General features: G+C 44.2%; 2 protein-coding genes and 1 pseudogene across 2 annotated transcripts in view; all 3 read left to right on the plus strand.

Moving 5' to 3' along the window:
* The window catches only part of LOC122706479, a 143,812-nt gene extending 135,412 nt beyond the window's left edge, over positions 1-8,400 (plus strand). Inside the window, 1 exon segment of the mRNA XM_043921647.1 lies at positions 7,770-8,400. Coding sequence (XP_043777582.1) covers positions 7,770-8,400 — 631 coding nt within the window.
* LOC122676954 (proline-rich protein 36-like) lies at positions 5,642-7,762 on the plus strand. Its single transcript, XM_043876590.1, has one exon. The coding sequence runs from the start codon at positions 6,979-6,981 to the stop codon at positions 7,720-7,722; it is 744 nt and encodes a 247-aa protein (XP_043732525.1). The 5' UTR covers positions 5,642-6,978; the 3' UTR covers positions 7,723-7,762.
* Positions 8,401-19,153: 10,753 nt separating the features above from the next.
* Positions 19,154-21,623, plus strand: LOC122706487 (annotated as a pseudogene).
* The last annotated feature ends 5,268 nt before the right edge of the window (positions 21,624-26,891 follow it).

A 26,891-nucleotide genomic window follows, 5' to 3' on the forward strand; every position in this document is an offset into this window, starting at 1 on the left:
CTCATATGTTATTTTTGCCATGAAGTGCTATTAAGTCTTATAACCCAAGATAGATAGTGAGATATCCAGTCAAGTGGGGCTCTTCTTATGAATTTAAAGCACACATTTTCTAATTCATTCAGCATCTACTGTTTTCTAAGTCATGTCTTGTTGTAGAGGATATAAAACCTAAAAGTTACAATTGTTGACTTTATAGTATGTCATTCTATCCTTGAAGATTGAACAAATTTTGTAAGCATGTCTTATTGCATAGGAAACAAGCCTAAAATTTACAGTTCTTGACTTCATAGTATTTCACTGAAGATTGAACAGTAAGTATAATCAGTAATAGAAAGCATTATCATTGAAAGAGCCATGCAAAGCATATGTAGGGTCACAATATACAAAGGGTGACTAATACAGGAGCCAAGATGAAGTGAAAGTAATAATGAGAATGAGGCAGGAGAGGCGGAACAGTCTGTCACAGACGTTAATGGGCCAGGACAGCGTACACACTCCAGGTGTGGTCCTAGTCCTTCCCTTCCCCGGCTGTGACCCAGTGTGTTCCCAATTTCTCTGTCCTGTCTCCTTGAAACGCTCACTGTCAGTTCCCAGAAAAATGACAACCACCTTAGTGCGCAGGGCAGAAAAGAAATCCCTGTTTGTATTTTTCCTTTCTGGATCAATAGCAGGAGAGATTTGGCAACACTTACTCTGGAGACTGAAACTACTAGTTATTGTCCTCTTTCCTGTTTGTACAGTTTGAAAATATTTAATCTGGGTATCATGTACAATATACAATCTAAGACAGGGAATTTAAATCAGCTGACTGTTTTGGGAATTCTATTGATGGGAAAACAGGTGTTTGGATGAAGCTGTGGCCCGTTTATGTCTAATAGAGTTAGACCAGTAACTCCAGAGCCCTTTGGTACACGTGACTTGATGCGAGAATGCATGGAAGGGCAAAGGCAAGTACAAGTTTTGTCTGAAATGACTTAAAAGTGGCACAGTCAGTAATTGGGTTAAATGAATTTGAGTTATATAAAATTTGAGGGCATTTCCACATTAGTTTTATTTGTTCATTGCATAGTATTATTATTTTTAGAATATATAAAAATGAGTAAATTCATTTCTGTCTTACTATAAACAATTCCAGTTTCCTCTTTCATGAATTTGTGGTACTGTATGTTTTTTTGTAAATTGGTTAGATTTATAATTTGCATTTATTTTTATCAGAAACAAAGTTTTCACTGTATTTCTTGTATTATCTTTTAAAATATCAAGGGATTCAGCTTTGAACAAAAATAGGAATAAAAAATACAAACGTTATCTAGAAAAAAAATGTAAGCGGTGCTGCAGGAAAACATTGGATCAAAGATAGTATACAAAGGCCTCAGGGCCCTAGACTGAAGCCCTACAGCGCAGAATTCCGCGGCTCCAGGGGAGGGAGCAAGAGCAGGGGCGGCCCCGGGGACCCTCTGACCCTGCAGGTCTGAGACCCCCAGCCTCAGCCCCGCCTCTGGTTCCGTGTCACTGCTGGGGACAGAGCTCTTGTGAGCTTAGAGTCTTTCCCTGGTTCTCATACTTTCTGGAAGGAGCCTCCTCCTTCCCAGAGAGAGGCGCGTCTCCAAGAGATGTCTGCGAATCTGAGCTCCGTGCCATCGCCGGGCGGCTGGGGGCTCCTCTCCGCGCCCCGCCGAGCGCGCCCGCCGCCGAGAGAAGCGCAGAAACGGAGCGCGGGGTGCGCGGCTCCAGATCCCTGGGAGGACGCGGGAGGGCGCCCGGGGAGCCTGTCCCGGGCCGGGCTGCGGGAGGTGTCCGGCTCCGTCCGGCCAAAGCCGCGCAGGGAGTGAGGAGGCCGCGGAGGGCGACGGAGAGCAACCGAGTCCTGGTGGGAGACGGCGGCTTCCTCACGGGACCCGGGCTCCTTCTGTCCACGAGTGCCCAGTGGCGCCGAGGAGGCCTGCGTCCCCGGGGATGCTGTCGCGGTAAGGAGGCGGGTCGCACGTGAGAAAACCGGGATCTGCGGGCCCTGTGCAGGAAACGGGGCGCGCCAGGCCACTAAGCCCGAGAGGAGATTCGCGGACTTTTGTGGCCGTGACCTCACATCCGGCTCCGCGGGCAAGGACGCCGAGGGCCCGGGTGCGGAGCGAGGCCGCGGGGGACTTCTGTGTCCAGGGCGACCTGAGAGGCGGATCCCCGGGGCTGCCGGACCCCCCAGGCCAGGCGCAGCCGGCCGTGGACAGCGAACCCGGGAGCTCCTGTGTGCGCTCAGTTCCTCCTCCTCCTCGGAACCCCGAGGACGACTGCAACCCGCCAGGCTCCTCTGTCCATGGAATCTTCCACGCAAGAATTCCGGACGGGACTGCCGTTTCCTCCTCCAGAGGATCGTCCCTGGTCAAGCATCTACCCCGCGTCCTACCGGCGTGTCTTCTGTGTCTGGCGTTGGCAGGCAGAGTCCGTACTACTGAGCCTCTGGGAAGCCCTGGTGCGCTCCTAGCACTGGCCTTTTTCCTCTGAGGTAAATCCAGCTGGGATTTCCGGTTTATTTGTTTGCTTTCAACTCTGAATATCATGCTGTTTGTTTAAACTTATTTCTTCAAATAAACATGTACCAAGTCCTATATTTGCATGTACCATGCAAAATATAAAGGAGTAGAAAACATGTCGAATGCCAACACGGACGTGGAGTAATAGAAACTCATTTATTGCTCTTGGCAATGCAAAATGGCGCAGACACTTAGGAGTAAACTTTGGCAGTTCTTCCAAATCTAAACTTGTGTTTGTCCAGCAATCTCACTCTTTGTTATTTGCACAAGGGCGTAGAAAATGTCTGCTTACCCAAAGCCTGTACACAGATGTCTGTAGCAACTTTGTTCCTAACTGTAATAACACGGGAGCAACCAAGACGTCCCTCACTAGGTGAAGGGATGAGTAAACCATGGCGCATCCAGACCTTGGCATGTTACTCAGTGTTCAAAAGAAAGGAGCTATCAAACCACGGGATGACAGGAAGGAAGCCTGATTGTATATAAGAAAGTGAGGGAAGCCAGTCTGCAAAGGCCACAAAGGTTCCACTTTGCTGCAGGATTTTGCTTCTGGGGGAGGCTATGCATGTGTGAGGGAGGGGGTGTATCAGAATCCCCTTACTTCGCTCAGTTTTGCTGTAAACTTAAACTGTTCTAAAAAATTAGCTTTATTTAAAAAATGAAAAAAGAAGTGTTTCAGTGACCTCAGAACTCTGGCGCATTTACAATTAAATGTTTAACATTAATACTTTTCAAATAGACAAAGGGATTGTATAAAACAATAAAGAAAAATAAACGTATTTTCCCGCATGTTTTTCAAACTACATAGCTGCACATTTGTTTGTAATAATATCACCCAGATAGAAGTCATTGTTAAAAATCACAATGTTTTCCAGTCTCCCACTGGTGCATCTAATTTAATATTTTCTTAAGTGTTCATGTCCCAAATAAGCAAGGTAAGATATTTTCACTAGCAATCCAAAAGCGGTTAACTTTTAAAATAATAAAACTAAAGATAAGTAATACTAAATACTAAAGATGGAGAAACAGAGACTAGGTTTTTCTTCTTGTATGATACCAAAACTGCAAGAAATCATGGCTTCTAGATGTATAAGCACATAACAAGGAAAATAAACACAAAAATGGAGAGCACCAGAAATTATAATTATGTGGGTAAATATATAAGGTTTTATTTTGCTATTTGAAACTCTTTAAGATAATGGAATATCTTTTAAAAATAAAAACATTATGATAATAAAATAGCAATATGACAATTATTAAAAACTTCACAATATTATGAAGCTTTTACTATCTATATAAATGTAAAATATATGACAAACATATTACAGAGTTTGGAAGGAGAAATACATACATGTATATTTATTTACACCTAAAATATGGTTATTTTAGTATTTGTGAAGTGGTGAGATATCATATATATATATATAGACTATGATAAGTTAAAGATATATATTATAAACTTTTTATAAACAACTAAAATAACTTTAAATTTGGGGTTACAACTAATGAGCCAACAAAGGTGACAAAATGGAATCATAAACAATATGTTATAAAGACAGGAAGAGAGAAGAAAGGGGAACAACATGTGGGAAAACAGTAAACAAATGGCAGCAATGATAGACTGACAGATAACCATATCAATAATCACATTTAATATAAGTGGTGGAAACATTCCAGTTAAAGGCAAATGTTTTCAGATAGATAAAAAAGTAAGGTACAAACTATATGTTGTCTAAAATCTCAAAATATAGATTCATAAATTGGCTAAATTAAAACAACTAAATAGTCATACATGTTAACACTATTCTAAGAGGAATAGGAGTGCCTATATTAATATTAGAAACAATAAATTTCAGAATAAAAATATTATTACCAGGTCATTTCAAAGTGATAAAGGGATCAAATCATCAAGAGGACTTAAGACTCCTAAGTGTTCATGCACCTAATAAGAGAGATTCACATTATATAGGGCTAAAACTGATAGAACTGCCAAGATAAATGGAAATTGTAGCCTGAGATTTCAGTAGATATTTTAATATCTCTTGGAACACTGAAATCCATAGATTAATAGATCAGTAGATCAAATTGACCCATAGATTAAATAGAAGATCATGAAGTACAGACAACAGTATGAACCAAATTGTCCTAATGGACATGTATAGAACGTGACTCCCAGTGACAATATATTGTGTTACTGCAAAGAACATAAATGGAGGAGTGACAATACCTAATGTCAAAACTTATTTAAAGCAACAGTAATCACAACTGAGTGGTGTTGGTGTGCAAAGAAATAACTAAATTGATGGCACAAAAAGAAAGAGCTCAGAAATATACCTCTGTATATGAGAAAATGGATTTTTAAAAATAAAGTTGAAAGGAATCTATTGGAGAAAACATAATCTTTTCAAAAATTTATACTGAAACACTAACTGCAAAAAACTCAGAAAGTTCCAATAAATAGCACAAATCATCCACAAAAAAATCAAATTGGTTATAAGCATAAAGATAAAACCTAGCCATTTCTGTCCTTTATTGGGTCCATCTTTGCATGAAATGTTCCCTTGGTATCCCCAATTTTCTTGAAGAGATCTCTAGTCTTTCCCATTCTATTGTTTTCCTCTATCTCTTTGCCTTGTTCACTTAAGAAGGCTTTCTTATCTCTCCTTGCCATTCTCTGGAACTCTGCATTCAGTTGAGAATATCTTTCCCTTTCTCCTTTGCCTTTCCCTTCTCTTCTTTTCTCAGCTGTTGTAAAACCTCTTCAGAAACACTTTACCTTCTTGCATTGATTACATGGATCACAGCTTTGTGTAACTCAAGGAAGGTATGAGTCATACCTTGCAGGGCCACCAATCATGGACGAGTCATGGTGGAGAGTTCTGACAAAATGTGGTCCACTGGAGAAGGGAATGGCAAACCACTTCAGTGTTCTTGCCTCAAGAACCCCATGAACAGTATGAAGAAAGAGTGGAGATATACTTATATATATACAATATATAAACTGATTCACTTTGCTGTACAACTGAAGCTAAACACAATATTGTAAATCAACCATAGTTCAGAGAATTTAAAAAATAAGGTATCTTTCCTTGAGCTGGAGAAGGAACTGGCAAACCACTCCAGTATTCTTGCTGGAGAATCCCATGGATGGAGGAGCCTGGTAGGCTACAATCCACAGGGTTGCAAAGAGTCGGACTCCACTGAGCGACTTCACTTTCACTTTCACTTTTCCTTGAGTGGAGCATGATGGCCCATCTTGGATTGTGAAAGAAAAATTCAAAACGACTCCATAGCACTGCCATTCTGAGTGAAAACCCCTCCCGGTTATCAGTTGATCACTGATGAATATTATTGCTGGGCAAATGGAGATTTATCATTATTTGTCATATTAGTCTCTCTACTTTTGTATATGTTTGAAGTTTTTGATTAAAAAAAAAAAAGTGATGCTGAGAAGAGGAAAATAGTTTTCCCTGGTGAATTTGGGCTCTGAACAGAGATATGAATAAAACCACTGTAGAGCAGAAAAGGGGAAAAAATAAATTTTTATGGTTTCATCTCTCTGTTACCAGCTCATATTTTGATTGCCTATTTCATGTCTTTAAACATATTAAATCTTAATCACACTCTGTTGTTGATAAACTGTAATAAATGTAACATGGGGAGTCTAAAAAAAAAAAAAAAAGAAAGAAAACCCCTCCCGAGAAGAAGAAAAAAACTTTTTCAAACCAACCAATCAGAAGGAGACAAGTTGCCCTCCACCCCTAGGCAATCTAAGAAGGGTGGGAAAGTCCCTCACCCCACCCTCACCCCACCAAGACTTCCTGCTTCCCCTGCTGCACAGTATGAATTAGCCAATCCCCCTAAGCTTCCCTTCCCGCTTCTCCTGCTATACAGTATAAAAAAGATTCGCTGCTTTCACTCGGGGCTCCTTTGCCATTGTGTGAAGAGAGTCCCTGCTCGAGCTTGTAATAAAGTTCCTCACTGCTTTTGCATCGATCCTTTTGCAGCTCCTGTGGTGTTTGGTGGGATTCCGCGATCCGGGTACAACATTTTGGGGGCTCGTCCGGGATCCCCCGAGCCCTTCAGGACCCGCGCTTCGGAGGACGAACGGCCGGTAAGCAGTAGCAGCAGCTGCATCTGTGTCTGTAGGGGGGCCCCAATCTGTATCTGTAGCTGGACTTAAACCTAGGCGGACGCGCCGATAACAGTCTCCAGCAGAAGATGTCTCTTCCGGCTCCCACTCTGTAGTCCCGGGGGACTACTCTGTACTTTTTTTCTCGGGATTGTGTGCTGTTATTTGTCTGGTGTGTTGTCCTGTTTGTTCATTGTGTGACTGACTGACGATGGGACAGACCCAATCTGGATGCTCTCCGCTCACCTTAATAATTGACCATTTCAAAGAATTAGAGCTCGAACTCATAGTCTGAGTATAGAAATTAAAAAATCTCGGATGGTCATCTTTTGCAGCGCTGAATGGCCCAGCTTTAACGTAGGCTGGCCTCCTGAAGGGACTTTCGACTTAAGGACTGTCCGGAGAGTCCAAGAAATCATCCTCAGACCTCAGAGCGGACATCCAGACCAGGTCCCATATATCCTGGTTTGGGAAGATTTAATAGTCAGCCCAACCCCTTGGATCCAACCCTTTTTACCTCCACAGGCAGCGGCAGCCACGGAGATCCTAGTGGCTGAAGAAAAGAAAAAGCCTCCGGCTGCCCCCTCCGCCCCTGTTTTGCAGGAAGATTCGACTCTCGATCTCCTTATCACACCTCCACCATACTCTCTCCCTCCTCCTATTCAGCCCGAACCCCCACTCCCCCAACCTTCCCCAGAAGCTGCTGGGGGAGGACCTGCAATGAACACCCGAAATCGCAGGGCCGCCTCCCCTGGGGGGCCTGCCGACTCTACTTCAGCAGCTATTCTTCCTCTCAGGGCTCTGGGTCCCCCTGATGCCGATGGAAATCAGCCCCTTCAATATTGGCCCTTTTCTACTAGTGGTTTGTACAATTGGAGGACCCAGAATGCCCCATTTTCAGAGAGACCTAAAGAGTTTATTAATTTGTTAGAAACTGTTCTGTTCACTCATCAACCTACATGGGATGATTGTCAGCAGCTACTCCAGATATTATTCACCACAGAAGAAAGAGAAAGGATCCAGCTAGAGGCACGGAAACTGGTGCCGGGAGATAATGGGTAATCCACGGCCAACCCTGAGATGATTGACTCTTCCTTCCCTTTATCTAGGCCACAGTGGGACTATAACACGGCAGAAGGTAAGGAGCGGCTCCGGGTCTACCGCCAGACTCTGTTGGGGGGTCTCAAAGCAGCCACTCTCAGGCCCACTAATTTGGCTAAGGTAGGTAATGTACAGCAAGGGAGAGAAGAGAGTCCTGCGGCGTTCCTGGAGAGACGGATGGACGCATTCCGTCAGTACACTCCCATGGACCCTGAGGCAGAAGATACTAGGTCAGCTTTAATGATGCATTTTATTAATCAGTCAGCCCCAGACATAAGAAAAAAGTTACAGAAGATAGATAGATTAGGTGAAAAATCTATTCAGGATCTGGTGGCAGTAGCAGAAAAAGTTTATAATAACCAAGAGACACCTGAAGAGAAGCAGACTAGAGCCGCCGACCGACAGACCCGAAATATGGCTCGCATTCTCCTGGCAGCCACCAGCGCCCGGCCTAACGAATGAGAAAAGAGATTGAGACAACTGGCAGAAGGTAAGCTGAAACCCAACCCCCAAGAAAAACCAAAGTTAGGACGGAACCAGTGTGCATATTGTAAGAAAGAAGGACATTGGGCTAAAGATTGCCCTAAAAAGTTCAAACAAGGAACCAACGATTTGGCTCTGGGGAACCTGAGCAACTAGGGGAGATGGGGCCCAGAACCCCTCCCCGAGCCCAGGGTAACCTTAAAAGTGTAGGGGACCCCAATTGAGTTTTTAGTGGACACTGGGGCCAAACATTCTGTCCTGCTTGACCCACAGGGAAAACTCTCTTCAAAGACTTCATGGGTGCAAGGGGCCACTAGTATGAAAAAATATTCATGGACTACCTGAAGAAACCTAGATCTGAGCACGGGCCGGGTATCCCACTCTTTCATGGTCATACCAGACTGCCCCTACCCACTGCTTGGCCGAGACTTGCTAACCAAAATAGGAGCCCAGATCCATTTCTCACCTGAGGGGGTAAATGTTACAGACCCGGCCGGCAGGCAGGTACAAGTTCTAACCATGCAATTGGAAGATGAGTACAGATTACACCAAGGCTCCCCCGAAGTAGCCTCTGAGACTGATATGCAACAGTGGCTTAATGAATACCCACAAGCCTGGGCAGAAACCGGAGGTCCAGGCTTAGCCAAACATCAGCCCCCAATTTATATTGAACTAAAACCAGGAGCAGAGGCTGTCAGAGTCAAGCAATATCAGATGCCACAAGAGGCACAAAGAGGTATTTGCCCTCACATACGCAGGCTGTTGGCTCAGGGCATCCTACGCCCATGCCAATCCAACTGGAATAGCCCCCTTCTCCCAGTCAGAAAGCCGGGGTCCAATGACTACAGGCCAGTGCAGGATTTGAGACAAGCTAACCAACGGGTGATGGACATCCACCCCACAGTACCAAACCCCTATACTCTTTTGAGCTCCTTGAATCCCAATCACCAGTGGTATACGGTACTGAACTTGAAAGATGCTTTTTTTAGCCTCCCCCGGCACCCAAAAGCCAGAATATTTTCGCCTTCGAATGGTCAGATCCAGAGGAAGGCATTCACGGGCAACTAACTTGGACAAGACTACCACAAGGATTCAAGAACTCGCCCACGATCTTCGACGAAGCCTTACATGAGGACCTGGGTGAGTACCGTATCCAACACCCACGTGTTACCTTGCTACAGTATATGGACGACCTTTTATTGGCCACAGAATCCCAACCAACCTGTCTGGAGGCAACCAGAGACTTGCTGTATACTTTAGGTGAGCTGGGATATCGGGCCTCCGCAAAGAAAGCACAAATTGGCAGACAAGGGGTTCATTACCTGGGATACATATTAAAAGGACAGCGGTGGCTGTCCAAAGCTAAAAAGAGACTGTGTTAAAGATCCTTAAGCCCCAGAGTCAACGTGGAATTAGAGAATTTCTGGGGTCTGCTGGATTCTGTAGATTATGGATCCCAGGTTTTGCTGAAATGGCAACACCACTATACCAGGCAACAAAAGAGACTATACCATTTGCCTGAACAGAGGAAATGGATAAAGCCTTCCAGGACATTAAGGCAGCCCTCCTGTCAGCCCCTGCCCTAGGTCTGCCTGATGTCACTAAGCCCTTCCTTCTCTATGTAGATGAGAGCAGAGGGGTAGCCAAAGGGGTGTTACTCCAGAAACTGGGACCTTGGAAAAGACCAGTGGCATATCTTTCAAAAAACTGGACCCAGTGGCTAGTGGATGGCCACCCTGCTTGCGTATGGTGGCTGCTGTGGCCTTGTTAGTAAAAGACGCTGGCAAATTAACCCTGGGACAAGAACTGCAAATAACAACCCCTCATGCCATAGAGGGTAAATTGAGATAACCTCCAGATCGATGGATCAGTAACTGACTGATCAGTGACTGACCTATTACCAGGGACTACTACTAAACCCTACCAAGATCATTTTTCAGCTACCAACTACCCTGAACCCAGCCTCACTCCTGCCGGATCCAGACCTGGACGCTCCACTACCTGACTGTGCTGACATCCTGGCTCAGGTATGTGGGGTCCGAGCTGATCTGAAAGACGTTCCCCTTCCGGATACTGAACTGACTTGGTACACGGATGGGAGCAGCTTCGTACAGAATGGACAAAGGTATGCGGGTGCGGCTGTGACCACGGAGACAGAAGTCATATGGGTTGCCCCTCTGGCCCATGGGACATCGGCCCAAAAAGCCAAACTTATAGCATTGACTGAAGCCCTCAAAAGAGGTAGAGAAAAAAACCTGACCGTTTATACTGATAGCAGATACGCCTTTGCCACAGCACACATTCACGGGGCCATCTGTAGAGAGAGGGGGCTCCTGACGGCTGAAGGAAAAACTATAAAAAATAAAGAGACAATTCTTGAGCTTCTACAGGCCCTCTGGCTGCCCAAGAAACTGGCCATAGTCCACTGCCCAGGCCACCAAAGAGTCGACTCCCCCGTGGCAAGGGGAAATCGACTGGCTGATCTTTCGGCCAAGGAGGCTGCTCTAGCATCTGTTACCTCAGTTCTGGCAGCTCGACTCCCTGACCCAGGGACCATGACTCTACCCGATAACCCTGAATACAGTGAAACAGATATAAAATGGATTAACTCCTTACCTATGACTCAATTTGAAAATGGCTGGTGGAAAGACACTAAGTCAGCGCCTATCCTACCTGAAAAACTGGGGACAGAACTGCTCTGGAAAATTCATAATGCAACCCATTTAGGGGTGAAAAAAATGCAAGATCTCGTTAGAACTGCAAAGATTGTCATCAAAGACTACCAGGCAAAAACAGAAAAAATTGCCTCAGACTGTAAGGCTTGCCTGCTAACTAACCCAACAAAGACTTCAGGAGCAACCAAAGGAGCCAGAGAAAGGGGAACACGCCCTGGAGCCTACTGGGAAGTAGACTTTACTGAGGTAAAACCGGGACAATACGGATATAGATACCTGCTGGTCTTCATTGATACTTTTTCTGGATGGGTAGAGGCCTACCCAACGAAAAAAGAGACAGCCCAGGTAGTAACAAAAAAAACTCTTAGAAGAGATCCTGCCGTGTTTCGGATTCCCTACACAGGTAGGTTCCGATAATGGTCCCTCCTTTGTCTCCAAGGTAAGTCAGGGACTGGTGGCGGTTCTGGGGACAAATTGGAAATTACATTGTGCCTATCAACCCGAGAGTTCAGGGCAAGTAGAAAGAATGAACAGAACCTTAAAAGAGACCTTGACCAAATTAATGCTAGAGACTGTCGGGCACTGGGTGGCGCTCCTCCCCTTTGCCTTGTTCCGGGTACGGAACTCACCTTACATGTTGGGGCTAACCCCCCTTGAAATTATGTTCGGGAGACCTCCCCCTATTGTATCTAGTTTAAAGACTGATTTAATAGCCGACTTGCCTGTTGATGCTCTGTTTTCCTCTCTCCGACTCCTCCAACAGGTGCACAAAGTCATTTGGAAACGGCTAGAAGCCCTACACCTCACCAAGCCACCGCCAGAGCCGCATCGTTTCCAGCCAGGAGATTGGGTCTATGTGCGAAGACACCACTCAGGCACCCTCGAACCACGCTGGAAAGGACCCTACTCCGTCATCTTGGTCACACCAACGGCCCTCAAAGTAGACGGTATATCAACGTGGGTCCACTTCTCGCATGTGAGGCCTGCTGATCCTTTCACTGACATCTACGAGGTTCTGCCACAATGGAAAGTTTCCAAGCATTCGGACAATCCACTCAAGTTAAAACTTCAGAAACGCCCCAGAGAAGTATCTCCCTCTTAAGGTACTTTGTGCTCTGGGCAGCCATCCAAGGGCTTACCTCAGCCAGTTCCCATCATCCAGTTAACATGACTTGGGTGGTCTACAACCCTGAGACCAGAGAACTACTTAATTCGACTTCCAGTGTAGCCCCCAAAGGGACATGGTGGCCTGTATTGACCTTTGATTTATGCGTCCTGGCAGCCGACATTAATGGCTTCCATGGTCCCAGTCAACTGAGTGACTTCATCGGGAGCCCTCAGTTTGGGACCCTCGGCCTTTTTGACTGGGCCTTCCAAGGAGACACACCATGCACAATACCAACACCCATATATGTCTGTCCAGGGGGAGGAAGGGATCGGAACCAAATTGCAAAATGTGGGGGAGTTGATTCTTTTTATTGCGCCGCCTGGGGATGTGAAACTACAGGAACGGTCCATTGGCTCACCAATCCCGTCAAAGACCTCATTCAGGTAAAATTACCCCAAGACTTCCCACCATGTAAGAAGCTGTCGTCTAAACCTGGACAATGTTTTCCATTACAGATTAAGTTCACTGATGAGGGAATAAAGTTTACCAGGTGGGACGTAGGCAGAGCCTGGGGCCTACGTCTTTATCAGATTGGATTCGATAATGGATTCCGGTTTGAGATCAAATTACAGCTGGGACCACTCTATTTGGCCCCCACGGTAGCTTTGGGACCAAACCAGGTGATAGCCCCAAAACCTTCCCAGATGACAACCCCAAAACCTCCCTCCCAGAACCAAAGTCGTATACTGGACCTACTCCACACACTCCCCCCATAGCTCCCCCCATAGTTGACATGTCCCCCCCCTACAGAACCCCCTTATAAAAATGATCTCCTCAGCTTACCTTACCCTTCATGCCTCTCATCTGGACTTAACAAATGGTTGCTGGCTCTGATATAATATTAGGCCTCCTTATTATGAGGCAGTTGCTTTTTCTTCAGGATTCAATATGACTGCCAATGTCTCAGCCTGTAGATGGCAGCAACAACCTGGTACGGGCCGCCTGACAGTAAGCTCCATTACGGATATAGGCACCTGCATAGGAGCTTATGTTCCTATGCTGAGACTTATCAACACCTATGTAATCACACAGTCTCTATGACTAACCTCACTAATTCCACTCACCAGTGGATCATCCCACCAGAAAATGGGTGGTGGGCTTGCTCCGCCAGACTAACTCCATGTGCCCATCAGGCGGCACTAAAAACCTCCCAAGATTTCTGTGTCCTAGTCCATCTAATCCCCCGGCTGAACTATTATTCAGAAGAAGAACTGTAACCAAGGTTAGAGACACCAGGTCAGTATAGGGTAAAAAGAGAACCCGTCACTGCCCTAACTTTAACTGTCCTGTTGGGATTGGGGGCTATAGGAACTGGAAGTGGAACTGCAGCCTTAACGCTCCAAGATAAACAATATAACCAGCTAAGGGCTGCAATAGATGAAGATACTGAACAGCTCAAAAAATCCATTTCCCACCTCCAAGAATCCTTAAGTTCTCTGGCTGAGGTAGTGTTACAAAATAGAAGGGGTTTAGATCTGCTGTTCTTACAACAAGGAGGACTGTGTGCAGCCCTAGGAGAAGAATGCTGTTTTTATATTGACCATTCAGGAGTAGTACAGAAATCTCTTCAAAAAGTTAGAGAAGGCCTAAGCAGGCGAAAACAAGAAAGAGAAAATGAACAATCATGGTTTGAGTCTTGGTTTAATACTTCCCCTTGGTTGACTACCCTGATTTCTTCTCTATTAGGACCCCTCATTCTACTGTTATTAATTTTAACTATACGGTCCCTGCATATTAAATAGAATTATGTCTTTTGTAAAAGATAGATTCAATACCGTTCACCTGGTGTTACTCAGATCTCAGTATTCGACTGTCCCCACAGATGATATAGAAGACCCATGATTGGGCCTTCCATAGGAACAAAGAGAGGGGGAAATGTGAAAGAAAAATTCAAAACGACTCCATTTTAGATAGCACTGCCATTCTGAGTGAAAACCCCTCCAGAGAAGAAGAAAAAAACTTTTTCAAACCAACCAATCAGAAGGAGACAAGTTGCCCTCCACCCCTAGGCAATCTAAGAAGGGCGGGAAAGTCCCTCACCCCACCAAGACTTCCCGCTTCCCCTGCTGCACAGTATGAATTAACCAATCCCCTTAAACTTCCCTTCCCACTTCCCCTGCTATACAGTATAAAAAAGATTCACTGCTTTCACTCGGGGCTCCTTTGCCATTGTGTGAAGAGAGTCCCTGCTCGAGCTTGTAATAAAGTTCCTCACTGCTTTTGCATCGATCCGCAGCTCCTGTGGTGTTTGGTGGGATTCTGTGATCCGGGTACAACAGGATTAAATAGGAAAATGTTTTGAGGAATAGGATGGAAACAGTCAGAATAGAGAAAATCTTAAGAGATGGCGGTCAAACTTCATAGACAGTATCACATTTCTTTCACATTGTCTATGGTTTCTTTTAGTCTATCCTGCAGTGTATGATTATGCCATAATCCTTAACTTCACAAGCTAGCATCATTATTTCAAATGTGCATACAGATTGCATAATAGAATGATAGAGTATGAGATGATATGCTGGGAATGACTAAAAGGAACAGAGTCTTGGGGAATAACCACCATCCGCTATTGTGTGTTCAGTTACAGCCAGAACAAAAGCAATACTGTGTAATCAAACCAAACAAAAGACAAACAGACCTCTATAATCTCTAAATGTTAGCAAATTTGTTGTCTGGGATTAGATGCAGCTTCTACTGCAGTTTTGCTTGTAGGGCTTGGGTCTGACATTTTCCAGCCAGAACTGTCTATGAGTCTAAGCCTGCTTTTCTTATCCAGGTAGATTCTAGGAAGAAGCTCATATGTCAAAAACAATTTGACATTTAAAATTGACTTTTATTGGACTCTTATTCTGTTTCAACAGTGTCAAGTTCCTAAAATCAAGTAACCACCTACACTCATAGGCTGTCTGACAATGTGAGAAGTTATCGGTGAAGACATGACCATCAAGATGCATTTCTGAATTCTCAGTGCTCTAACTAGTAGCTCCAGGAGGAATGCAGACCTTCACCTCTACACAACATCAGTGGGAGCAGGAAGCAGTGGGTTTCTGGGACTGAGCTCCAGCCTTGGGTAAGGACTCAGAGATAAGAAAGATGGAACACTGAATCCAGACTCATTTCTTACGTGTGAGAAAGATTTCCCACAGTCTTTTGACTACCGCCCCCCACCCTATCCAATGTGTTTTTCATTCCATAGCAAAACTTGTGAGCAGGCAGGGTTGGTGTATTGCTAGATGTTGAAGGAGAGATGTTGGTTTCTTGAATGCCACCAGGAATTCCTTCTACTCAGATGAGTCCTTCAGTGTCCCTGCCAGGCCTTTCTTTTATACTGGACACAAATGATAAGGGCTTAGTCAGGAATCTGACTGGTTGCCTGGAAACTCCATGCATGAGGTCGTCCTCATTAGCTACAGCAAAAAATAACAGTTTACTATTGTTTAAGAAAAGCTCTCCTTTAGAGAGGAAAAAGAAGGGGAAAGGCTATGGTAAGGAAAAATTGTTTGGTTTTTCATTGGCTTAATTGTCAGGAAAGTAGTCTTTCTTCTTGTTGGGGTCCACTCTGTTACCAGGATTGAGAACGCCCTCACCTGGTCTCTTGACTCTATGTCATTTAGGTTTTGTTTCTAGCTACATGCCTTCAACTGTGTGGCTCACAATAAACTATGGAAAATTCTGAAAGAGATGGGAATACCAGACCACCTCACCTGCCTCTTGAGAAACCTGTATGCAGGTCAGGAAGCAACAGTTAGAACTGGACATGGAATAACAGACTGGTTCCAAATAGGAAAAGGAGTACGTCAAGGCTGTATATTGTCACCCTGCTTATTTAACTTATATGAAGAGCACATCATGAGAAACGCTGGGCTGGAGAAAGCGTAAGCTGGAATCAAGATTGCTGGGAGAAATATCAATAACCTCAGATATGCAGATGACACCACCCTTATGGCAGAAAGTGAAGAAGAACTAAGAGCCTCTTGATGAAAGTGAAAAAGGAGCATGAAAAAGTTGGCTTAAAGCTCAACATTCAGAAAACTTAAGATCATGGCATCTGGCCCCATCACTTCATGGCAAATAGATGGGGAGATAGTGGAAATAGTGGCTGACTTTATTTTTCTGGGCTTCAAAATCACTGCAGACGGTAATTGCAGCCATGAAATTAAAAGAAGCTTACTCCTTGGAGGGAAAGTTATGACCAAACCTAGACAGCATATTAAAAAGCAGAGACATTACTTTGCCAACAAAGGTCTGTCTAGTCAAAGTTATGGTTTTTCCAGTGGTCATGTATGGATGTGACAGTTGGACTATAAAGAAAGCTGAGCAACAAAGATTTGATGCTTTTGAACTGTGGTGTTGGAGAAGACTCTTGAGAGTCCCTTGGACTGCAAGGAGATCCAACCAGTCCATCCTAAAGGAGATCAGGTCCTGGGTGTTCTTTTGAAAGACTGATGTTGAAGCTGAAACTCCAATACTTTGTCCCCCTGAGGCAAAGAACTAACTCATTTGAAAAGACCCTGATGCTGGGAGAAATTGGGGGCAGGAGGAGAAGGGGACGACAGAGGATGAGATGGCTGATGGCATCACCGACTCAATTGAAATGGGTTTGGGTGGACTCCAGGAGTAGGTGATGGACAGGGAGGCCTGGCATGCTGTGGTTCATGGGGTCACAAAGAGTCAGACACAACTGAATGACTGAACTGAACTGAACTGATAGTGACAGGTACCCAGCTGTGTAACATACGAAAGTGTTCTATGCCCTAAAAATATCTTGTGATCACCTATTCATCAGTCCTCCAACCGTAACTGCTGTTAACCAAGGATCATTTCACTCTCTATATATTTTTCTTTTTCTAGAATGTCTTATAGTTGGACTCATGAAGTATGTATCCTTTTCAGATTAACTTCTTTCACTTAGTGATATGCATTCAACTGTACTCCATGTCTCTTGCTAGTTTGCTCACTCATTTCTTTTTAGCAGTGAGTACTATTTCATGGCCTGGATGTACCAGAGTTTCTTTATCCATTCATCTACCTAAAGACATCTTGGTTGCTTTCAAGTTTTGTAGTCATGAGCAAAGCTGCTATAAGTAAGGGACTCCAGTTTTTTTTAATGGATTCACCTGATTTTGGCAAACATAAAAGAACATGATTATGGAATTTCACACTAGCAAGATATTTAACTTTGTACCAAACGGCCATGTTGTCTTTCAGAAAGTTTAGTCATTCAGTCAAGTCCAACCCTTTGTGACCCCATGGACTGTAACCCACCAGGCTCCTCTGTCCATGAGATTTTACAGGCAAGAATACTGGAGTGGGCTGCCATTCCTTTGTCCTGTCTTTAAGAAGGCTTGTAGTATTTTGAATTCCCATCATCAATGAATCAAAGTTCCTGATTCTCCCCATCCTCTCAGTATGTGGTGACAGCCATCTTTGGGATTTTGACCATTCTTATCCATGTGCTGTGGTTTGCCATTGCTATTTTAAAGTCCTTTGCTTTTCAGGCATTTACTTTTTTAAAGTCCCTTCATTTTCTCTTATTCTTTGTCCCTTGGGTGAGTAACCAGTCTTTATTTTGCTCATTTGTATGTTAAAGACTCTCTGGTGGAATTCATTGGAAGGCAGAGTGAATGGGGTCTGAAGATACTTAACTCTGTGAAAGAAGCTTCATAATGTTCAACATGAATCTCAATTCAGACTAGCCCAGTTTTCGTTTACGTTCTTAAGGGTAAATAAAATGATAGAAGAGACATATCCCAAATGGGATGTGCTCCTCTCATGTGTCACATAGGAGAGAAGGTTTCTTTTTCTTTCTTCACAGAATCATCACACTCACCTGCTGAATCTTGAGAGTGCAGATGCTGGAGATTCTGCTGAGATGTCTGAACTGCTGGAACTAGGTAAGTGTCCCGAAGACCTAGAAATGATGCTGGCTAAAAGTCAAGATGACTGGTCCAAAGAAGACACTGTGCAGTTACTGGAAAATATGGAGAAAAGCATTCCACCCAATGACAGGCACACGTTCAAAACAACCCAGTCAGTGATAGATTAGGAAAAAGTAGCTTTTAAAGAATTTTTTTGGGAAAAGTGTAAACTCAAATGGTTAGAGAGTTCCTATAACTTGAGAAAGCTTTGAACTTTGAAGGAACTAGTCCTGGAAGCTAAGGAAAATGTTGACAATCCTTCCAAAAGCAGAAAACACAAGAAACATCCTGATTTATCCAAGAAGCCCCTGACAGCTTACCGCCACTTTTTTAAAGAGATGAGACCTCAGATCCTCCAACAACACCCAAAGATGAGCAACCAGGAGCTAACCAAGTTCCGTCTGAGGAATACAGGAAGCTGCCAGAACAGCTCAAGCTGAAATACAGTCAAGATTTCCAGGAAGAGAAATAGGAGTTTCAGGAAAAAATGGCCCTGTTCAGAGAACAGCACCCTGAACTAGTACAGAACTCCAAGAAACCTGATGTCCCCAAAGGAAGCCAAAGCAAAGTGCCAAAAAAGTTTCAGGAAAATGTGCAAAAAGTGAAGTGTCCCCCAGAAAACCATTTACCCATGAAGTGGAAATTCAACGGAGAGCCCAAGAAGCCCCCGATGAATGGCTATCACAAGTTCCACCAGGATCTCTGGTCGAGCAGGGAGCTGAAAGTGGTGCCCCTGAGGGAGCGCATGGTAGAGATCAGTAGATGCTGGCAGCGGGTCCCCCAGGACCAGAAGAAGCTTTATAAGAAGCAGGCGGAGGAACTGCAGACACAGTACAAGGTGGACCTTGATCTCTGGCTCAGGACTCTGTCTCCTGAAGAATACGCTGCTTACAGAGAGGCGACCTGTGCTAAGCATAAGAACATGAGCATGATGGGGGGCCCGAACCCCAAGATTAGAAGGATGGGTCTGCAGTCCCCCTCATCAGGGAATTTGCAAGGAATGCTTAGAGAGGACCCGGGGCTTCAGGCTGCAGAGTCAGAATTATCAGACACGATTGGAGAACATTCTCCTGCCTCAGGGAGATCAGAAGATAATGAGAAAGATGCAGAGGAGGATGCCACTAACTCTTCAAACTAGTGCAGAGAAGATGAAGTCTGCAAATTTGAAAGCAGTGTGGATGAAGATGAAGATTGTGATGTTGAGAACACTGTCTCTAACTCACCTTTCTAAGGGGACTCCTCTGACTCAGACTCCAAAATTCATTTTTTATCCCTTAAATAGTGGACTTTCCAGAGGACTTTCCAACAAAACTCTAGGGAATCTATGTCAAAGGGAGTGGAGTCTCCTCCTTGCCAGTTTCCTTCCTTCTTTTCCTTACTTCCTTCTTTGTTTCCTTCCTTTCCCTTCCTCCTCCATATAAAGTAGGATAGGTTGGGAAGAAGAGAACTTGAGAAGTATTCACTGCATAAAGTTATATACATGAGAGGAAGGGACACTGATGGGAGAATAACTATAAATACGAACTAACATTGTTCCAACCTCCAATACCACCCATCCCTCCTCCTGCAAACCAGGATATATTTGAAAATCTGTTTAGGGTTAATGCCTTCTCATTACTCTTTCTTTTTTTTTCCCCTAAAAGTTCCTGGGTTTTTTCTTTCTTTTTTTTTGTTTTTGTTTTTGTTTTTGTTTTCATGAAAACTTGCATTTACTAAATAGTTGCATCTTTTATATATGCAAAAATAGGTTTGAGTGTTAATTTTGTTGCTAGAAATCTTAGAGGTTTATTTTACTGTTCATAACTGTGTTTCTCAGTAAACAATTATAATACCAGAAATAATGATAATATTTACACTTGTTATGACTGAAATTTATTTCACACTATGTCTTGCCATATGTCTAAAGTGATGTTTATAGTGAAGCTATGTTATTGTCCTGATTATGACTTTAAAGCTGATGCTCCAAAGCATTAAGGCAGGGTTTCCATTGATGATGCCTGGAGGCTGAGTAGTGGTACCTGGAGTCTTGGGCTTCAAGAAGCACTTCAGCACTGTGCATGCACTGCTTGAAGACCATGTTCTCCTTCAAGCCACTGCAACCCACTGAAGCCCAAAAGCACCTGCAGCTTGGCTCCCTGCTGTGTCTTCACACTGAGAACAGAGAGCAGGCAAGTGGCCACCTGGAGAGGGCAGGCTGACATCCCAGCAAAACCCGCTGTTTCAAAGATGCTAAATCTGAAGCAGTAAGGCTTTTGTCTGAATTATGCTGTCAAGAGACGTCCATTGATTCAAGAAAGTCGCTGCTGTGAGAAGCAATCTAGATCTCACAGCAGACCCTGTCCTGGAACTGAAGCTTGGTCTTCCAGGTTACACGACTGCACACACTTGAGAAGGACCCCATATCAGCCTGCTACCTCTTGCGTGTGGGGCCGGGAACGCCCGGGTGGTGGGATCTGAGTACACATGGGTGCTGTTCCTGCTCAGCAAGGGATGTGGCTGCTGTTGCAGGAAGTCCACCCACTGTTGACCCTCGGTGAACAGATAGTAGAACACCCTCAAGATAACCCCACTCAGAAAGGCTCTGTGTATCTTCTTCCTGGTGCTCCACGTAGGTGCTCCTGATGCCAGGCAGGTAAAGAGTAAGAAGCAGCAACAGCAGTGCATCTAGACCATCACCACACTGTGCTCGAAGAGATCCTGCTGATCCTGCAGATCCAGCAAATCCGCCGACCTCTTCCACCCGTTTCCCAAGGAGCACACATGCACACTTGTCAACGTGGAGACTGTGACGCACTCCATGCAAGCCAGCTACCGAGAGAAGGCGCAGAAGCACACAGACTTGTCCTCTTGCGGCTGGAGAATCTTAAGATGCTCGATTGCAGCCCGTCCTGTCCTCCTTCCAAATAATCCTGCGTGAGTACCCCGGCACGTGCAGGCTGGGCAGAGGATACGGGCCGCTGGGCTGCAGGAGATCTCCCAGGTCTGTTGGCTGCACCAGCAATGCAACCCCTGCCTTCCCACCCTCCTAGCCACACAGCTCAGCTGCGTACCCTGCCGGGCCTGGCCTGTGTCTCTGCCAACGGCATGGACAGTGCTGAAGCCCAGTTCACCACAGCTTTGAGGCTCACCAGTGACTGGGAGCTGTGGGCCTTCATTGTCACCAACCTGGTGAGCGGGTATATAAAGGAAGGAAACAGACACCCAGAGGGAACTGAACAGTTCACTGGAGAGGGTCAGTCCAGACCACAGCCTGGCTGTCAGCTCCTACTACTTCTGAGTGTGTGGCTTTTCTACCTGTGTGTGCTCTTCTCCTTCCTCCAGAGCCGATACAAGGAGGTCAGACACGCTCTCCATCATGTTTATCTATGTTTAAGCCTTTCTTTTCTTCTAGGGCATTTTGTATGTAGAGCCGATTAAATAAGAACCTTAACAGTTAACATCTGTCTTGATATTAAAGTGCTTGTGGTGACCATTCTGTTATCTGTATACATGTAAAGTTAGGGATAAGCTCTTAAGTGTGCAGTTAGAAATTCAGTGTGTGATGAAAGAAATCAAAGAGGACACAAATAGATGGAGAAACATACGGTGTTCATGGATTGGAAGAATCAATATTGTCAAAATGAGTATACTACACAAAGCAATCTATAGATTCAATGCAATCCCTATTAAGTTACCAATGGTCTTTTTCACAGAACTAGAACAAATAATTTCACAATTTGTATGGAAATACAAAAAACCTCGAATAGCCAAAGTAAACTTGAGAAAGAAGAATGAAACTGGGGGAATCAACCTGCCTGACTTCAGCCTATACTACAAAGCCACAATCATCAAGACAGTATGGTACTGGCACAAAGGCAGAATTATAGATCAATGGAACAGAATAGAAAGCCCAGAGATAAATCCACGGACCTATGGACACCTTATCTTCAACAAAGGAGGCAAGAATATACAATGGAAAAAAGGCAACCTCTTTAACAAGTGGTGCTGGGAAAACTGGTCAACCACTTGTAAAAGATGAAACTAGAACACTTTCTAACACCATACACAAAAATAAACTCAAAATGGATTAAAGATCTAAATGTAAGACCAGAAACTATAAAACTCCTAGAGGAGAACATAGGCAAAACACTCTGACATAAATCACAACATGATCCTCTATGACCCACCTCACAGAATATTGGAAATAAAAGCAAAAATAAACAAATGGGACCTAGTTAAACTTAAAAGCTTTTGCACAACAAAGGAAACTATAAGCAAGGTGAAAAGACAGCCCTCAGATTGGGAGAAAATAATAGCAAATGAAGAAACAGACAAAGGATTAATCTCAAAAATATACAAGCAACTCCTGCAGCTCAATTCCAGAAAAATAAATGACCCAATCAAAAAATGGGCCAAAGAACTAAACAGACATTTCTCCAAAGAAGACATACAGATGGCTAACAAACACATGAAAAGATGCTCAACATCACTCATTATCAGAGAAATGCAAATCAAAACCACAATGAGTACCATTACATGCCAGTCAGGATGGCTGCTATCCAAAAGTCTACAAGCAATAAATGCTGGAGAGGGTGTGGAGAAAAGGGAACCCTCTTACACTGTTGGTGGGAATGCAAACTAGTACAGCCGCTATGGAGAACAGTGTGGAGATTTCTTAAAAAACTGGAAATAGAACTGCCATATGACCCAGCAATCCCACTTCTGGGCATACACACCGAGGAAACCAGATCTGAAGGAGACACGTGCACCTCAATGTTCATCACAGCACTGTTTATAATAGCTAGGACATGGAAGCAACCTAGATGCCCATCAGCAGATGAGTGGATAAGGAAGCTGTGGTACATATACACCATGGAGTATTACTCAGCCATTAAAAAGAATTCATTTGAATCAGTTCTAATGAGATAGATGAAACTGGAGCCCATTATACAGAGTGAAGTAAGCCAGAAAGATAAAGAACATTACAGCATACTAACACATATATATGGAATTTAGAAAGATGGTAATGATAACCGTATATGCAAAACAGAAAAAGAGACACAGATGTACAGAACAGACTTTTGGACTCTGTGGGAGAAGGCGAGGGTGGGATGTTTCGAGAGAACAACATCGAAACATGTATATTATCTATGGTGAAACAGATCACCAGCCCAGGTTGGATGCATGAGACAAGTGCTCGGGCCTGGTACACTCGGAAGACCCAGAGGGTTCGGGTAGATAGGGAGGTGGGAGGGGGGGATCTGGACGGGGAATACATGTAAATCCATGGCTGATTCATGTCAATGTATGACAAAAACCACTACAATATTGTAAAGTAATTAGCCTCCAACTAATAAAAATAAATGGGGCGGGGGGGGGGGGGGAAAGAAAGAAAGAAATTCAGCGTGTGCCTGTGTGCTCAGCCACTCAGTTGTGTCCAACTCTTTGTGACCCTGTGGACTGTAGCCCGTGAGGATTCTCTGGAATTTTTCAGGAAGAATACTGGAATGGGTTGCTTTTTCCTCCTCCAAGTGACCTTCCTGATCCAGGGATCGAACCCATGTCTCCTGCATTGGCAAGTTGATTCTTTACCACTGAGCCACCTGGGAAGGCCCTCCACCCCCCCCCCAAATTCAGTACTTGATATTTAACATTCCACTCTAGCTTCATGGAGGTCAACCCAAGTGTACATGCATGCGTGCATTTGTGTGAACTTTGAGCCTTTTCTTCACCTTTCAGTTATGTAAAGCTGTCATAAATACCACCCGATGAGTCCCAGTTCAGTGCCTCACAGTTTTTTAATCATAAGAATTTAAAACAGACAGCAAGCAAGCCCCCAGGGAGCCATTACAGCTAGTCTCATACATCTAATGTGAAGTGAAAGTCGCTCAGTCATGTCTGACTCTCTGCGACCCCATGGACTGTAGCCCACCAGGCTCCTTTGCCCATGGAATTCTCCAGGCCAGGATACTAGAGTGAGTAGCTGTTCTCTTTACTAAGTGTTTAGGAAAAACAGATAAACAAAACTCCAAAGCTTTACAGGAATGTGAGGAAGCGGCAGCAAGATCCTTGTGGGCAGGTGAACCATTGAGAGCTAGTCAGGCCCTTTGCTTGCACCTCCCACTTCTTCCAATTGATTGGGGTGGCCCTCAGGGCCTGCAGTTCTGGGGGTGCTGGTCCAGGAGGTGTCATGCTCCGTCGTCACAGACCCAGAGCTGCCCCCCCGCCTTGTTGGGTCCTGACAGTCACCATGAGTGAGGCAGGGCCCCCTTCTGGGGTCAGCACTCCTTGTCCAACTTACTGGGAATACAGATAGGGAAACTGGAAAGGGCTGCCTGACGCAGTGGGTAAATCTGCTCCCTGCATTGTTTTTGTCTCCTTAAAGGTTTTTTTAAATAAGTATTGGGTTGGCCAAAAAGTTCGTTTGGGTTTTTCCATGACAGCTTATGGAAAAGCCTGAACAAATCTTTTGGCCAACCCTATATGTTTGGCATTATTATTGCTGTTCATTCACTGTGGTGTCTCTTTGTGTCCCCGTGGACTGCAGCACTCCAGGCTTCCCTATCCTTCACTGTCTCCTGGAGTTTGCTCAAATTCATGTCCATTGAGTCATGTTTGGCAAGCTGTCTTTTAATGGGTTTATAATGTCTTATGTTTTTAGCAGACTGTATCTGCAGCTGGTGCTTTTAATTAGGGAAAAAAATTGTAAATACAAAACATTGTTTAAAAGACATAACCATAGAACACAACTTCTCACTTGTGGATTTTTTTCTGTGTGTTCCAAGTAAGAGAACTTGAAGCAGCCATTGAAAAAATAAAATGAAGTACTTCTCCGCCCCCCCTCCCCCCCTCAGATTCTTGTAGGTGCTTTTGGTGTTGTGGTAAATAGAAAAACACACTTTCATTCTCATGGATATGAGGAAATATCTGTACTTAAATGAATTCTAAATGGTTGAAATGCTGAATGTATTTGGAAAACCATGCTGCAAATTATATAACTTGCTTCTCTGCCCAATATGAAATTTGTAAAATTAGCACCAAAGGCATGATTCTTTTTATTTCAAATAGCAGGTAATACAGGAGACTCTAGTTACTAAGATGTAGTAAGATTTATTGAAGAAGAAAAGTTAAAATTTTACATAACCTCCTCCTCCTTCTGCCTCTGTAACTCTGCTTGCCCCTTGCAAAGTCTAGATCACATATGTCATGTAGTCTCAGAAAGTGGGGACATGCAATACTAGGAACTGGAGTTTATCTCACTCACCCTTGCCCTGCTCTTTACAGTCACCCAGCCCCTGCAATCCTGCTTAATCATGCCTGTCCAGGTCAGACATCCCCCTCCCCACGTTGACCATTGTTCCAGCGCATGAAACCCCTAGTTTAAACCAGCCTCTTAACAGGTAGTGTTGCCCACTACAGTCTGTCTATAAAAACTCTGTAACCCCTTTGTTCTGGGCTCAGAGCTTGGAGTGTTAACTCCTCTGGACCCGCCGGTGTAATAAACCTGATTCTCCAACTCTCCCAGTGTGGTGCTTGGTTTCTCGAGTGCTGGTTTTGGCAACATTTCAACATGAGCTAGAGAGTAAGTTTAACTAACCAGTATTGAAAAACTTATCAATATATATTTAGAAACTATCTTTAACTTTAGAAATACAATGGTGAATATGTAATTCAGTGTGGGGCAAAAATATTTAAATTAAAAAAATAAATAAATAAAAGCTCTATTGTATGATCAGAAAATGGGAACAGACATGCTCCCTGCCATACCGTCCCATCCTTCATGCCCAGGTGATAATCCTAAATTAAAATAATATGAAAGAGTAACATACCACCAGTATGATTGTAATGCCCAGAATCACCCCCACACTTCTAATATCTACACTTAACAGAGCCTACAGCATACAAATTCACTTAGGCTCAATGTGTGTAATCTAGTTTTTAACATCCACTTTCAAATCTTGAAAACTTAAACTTTTAGACTCTCGTCCCTAACCTTTACTGCAAAACTCCTTTCCAATAAGGAGTATTTATTTATTAATTTCTTCAGGCAAAGATTTCTCCAGTGCCTCTCATGAAGCACTTTCTTTTTATTATTGTACCAAAAAAGGACCTGCTAATTCTGGATTCTCTGAAAGAAATGCTTATCCCAGTCTCCAGGGTCAGTGGAGATTTCCCTGCAAATCGGTTTTTGCCCGGAGGGTGAATAGATGTGTAGGACAGAGTAGTTTGTGAGGAAGGAGAAGAATGTTGGAGGCTGACCTGGATCTGGTTAGGGACCAGGTCTGTCCATGTTGTTTAACCCCTGGGGGGCAGGAAATGGGAAGCACAAGGTCATATTTTGTTGAGTCCAGCAAGCTCACAACACAGGTGAATAACCACTTGATATATTCCAGACAAATGGCTATAAAGGAAAATTTCACTGTCAAGATGATAGCAGAAACCAACAAAAGTTTGCAGTTGACACCTGCTTTATAACACAGTAGTAAAAAGAAGGGTCCATTACAGTAGAAAGAGCCTAAAGACAATGAAGGATTCTTTTGCAGCACTGGACAAGGACTCCCTCAGAGAAGGAGTCCTGAGCATCCCGTCTGGGCCGTGACAGCCTCCTCACCTGTGGCCAGTGCAGATGAAGGGCCTGACAGGGAAAGTGCACACACCATCATCGTACCTCCAAAGGAGGGTGGGCTTGACAACATTCACAAAACTAATACTCCCACTGCCACAATCAAGGAACACCCCAACCCTGCCCAGAGGTCTCTCTATGCACAGAGGCGTGGTCGGGGCAGTGGTCCAGAGTTGGTAATGGTCATCCTGCTTCACACACACAAGGAGAAAGTTGTCCCTGTTGGACTCGTCCAGTATGCCGTCGTCCTTCCTTATCCAGGAATCCTTACAGACGCCTACAGC

Source organism: Cervus elaphus, chromosome 2, assembly GCF_910594005.1.
Source record: "Cervus elaphus chromosome 2, mCerEla1.1, whole genome shotgun sequence".
NCBI lineage: Eukaryota > Metazoa > Chordata > Mammalia > Artiodactyla > Cervidae > Cervus > Cervus elaphus.

Coding starts and splice junctions, on each gene's coding strand:
- LOC122676954 (XM_043876590.1), top strand. CDS start 6,979: ATGGTCATCTTTTGCAGCGCTGAATGGCCCAGCTTTAACGTAGGCTGG.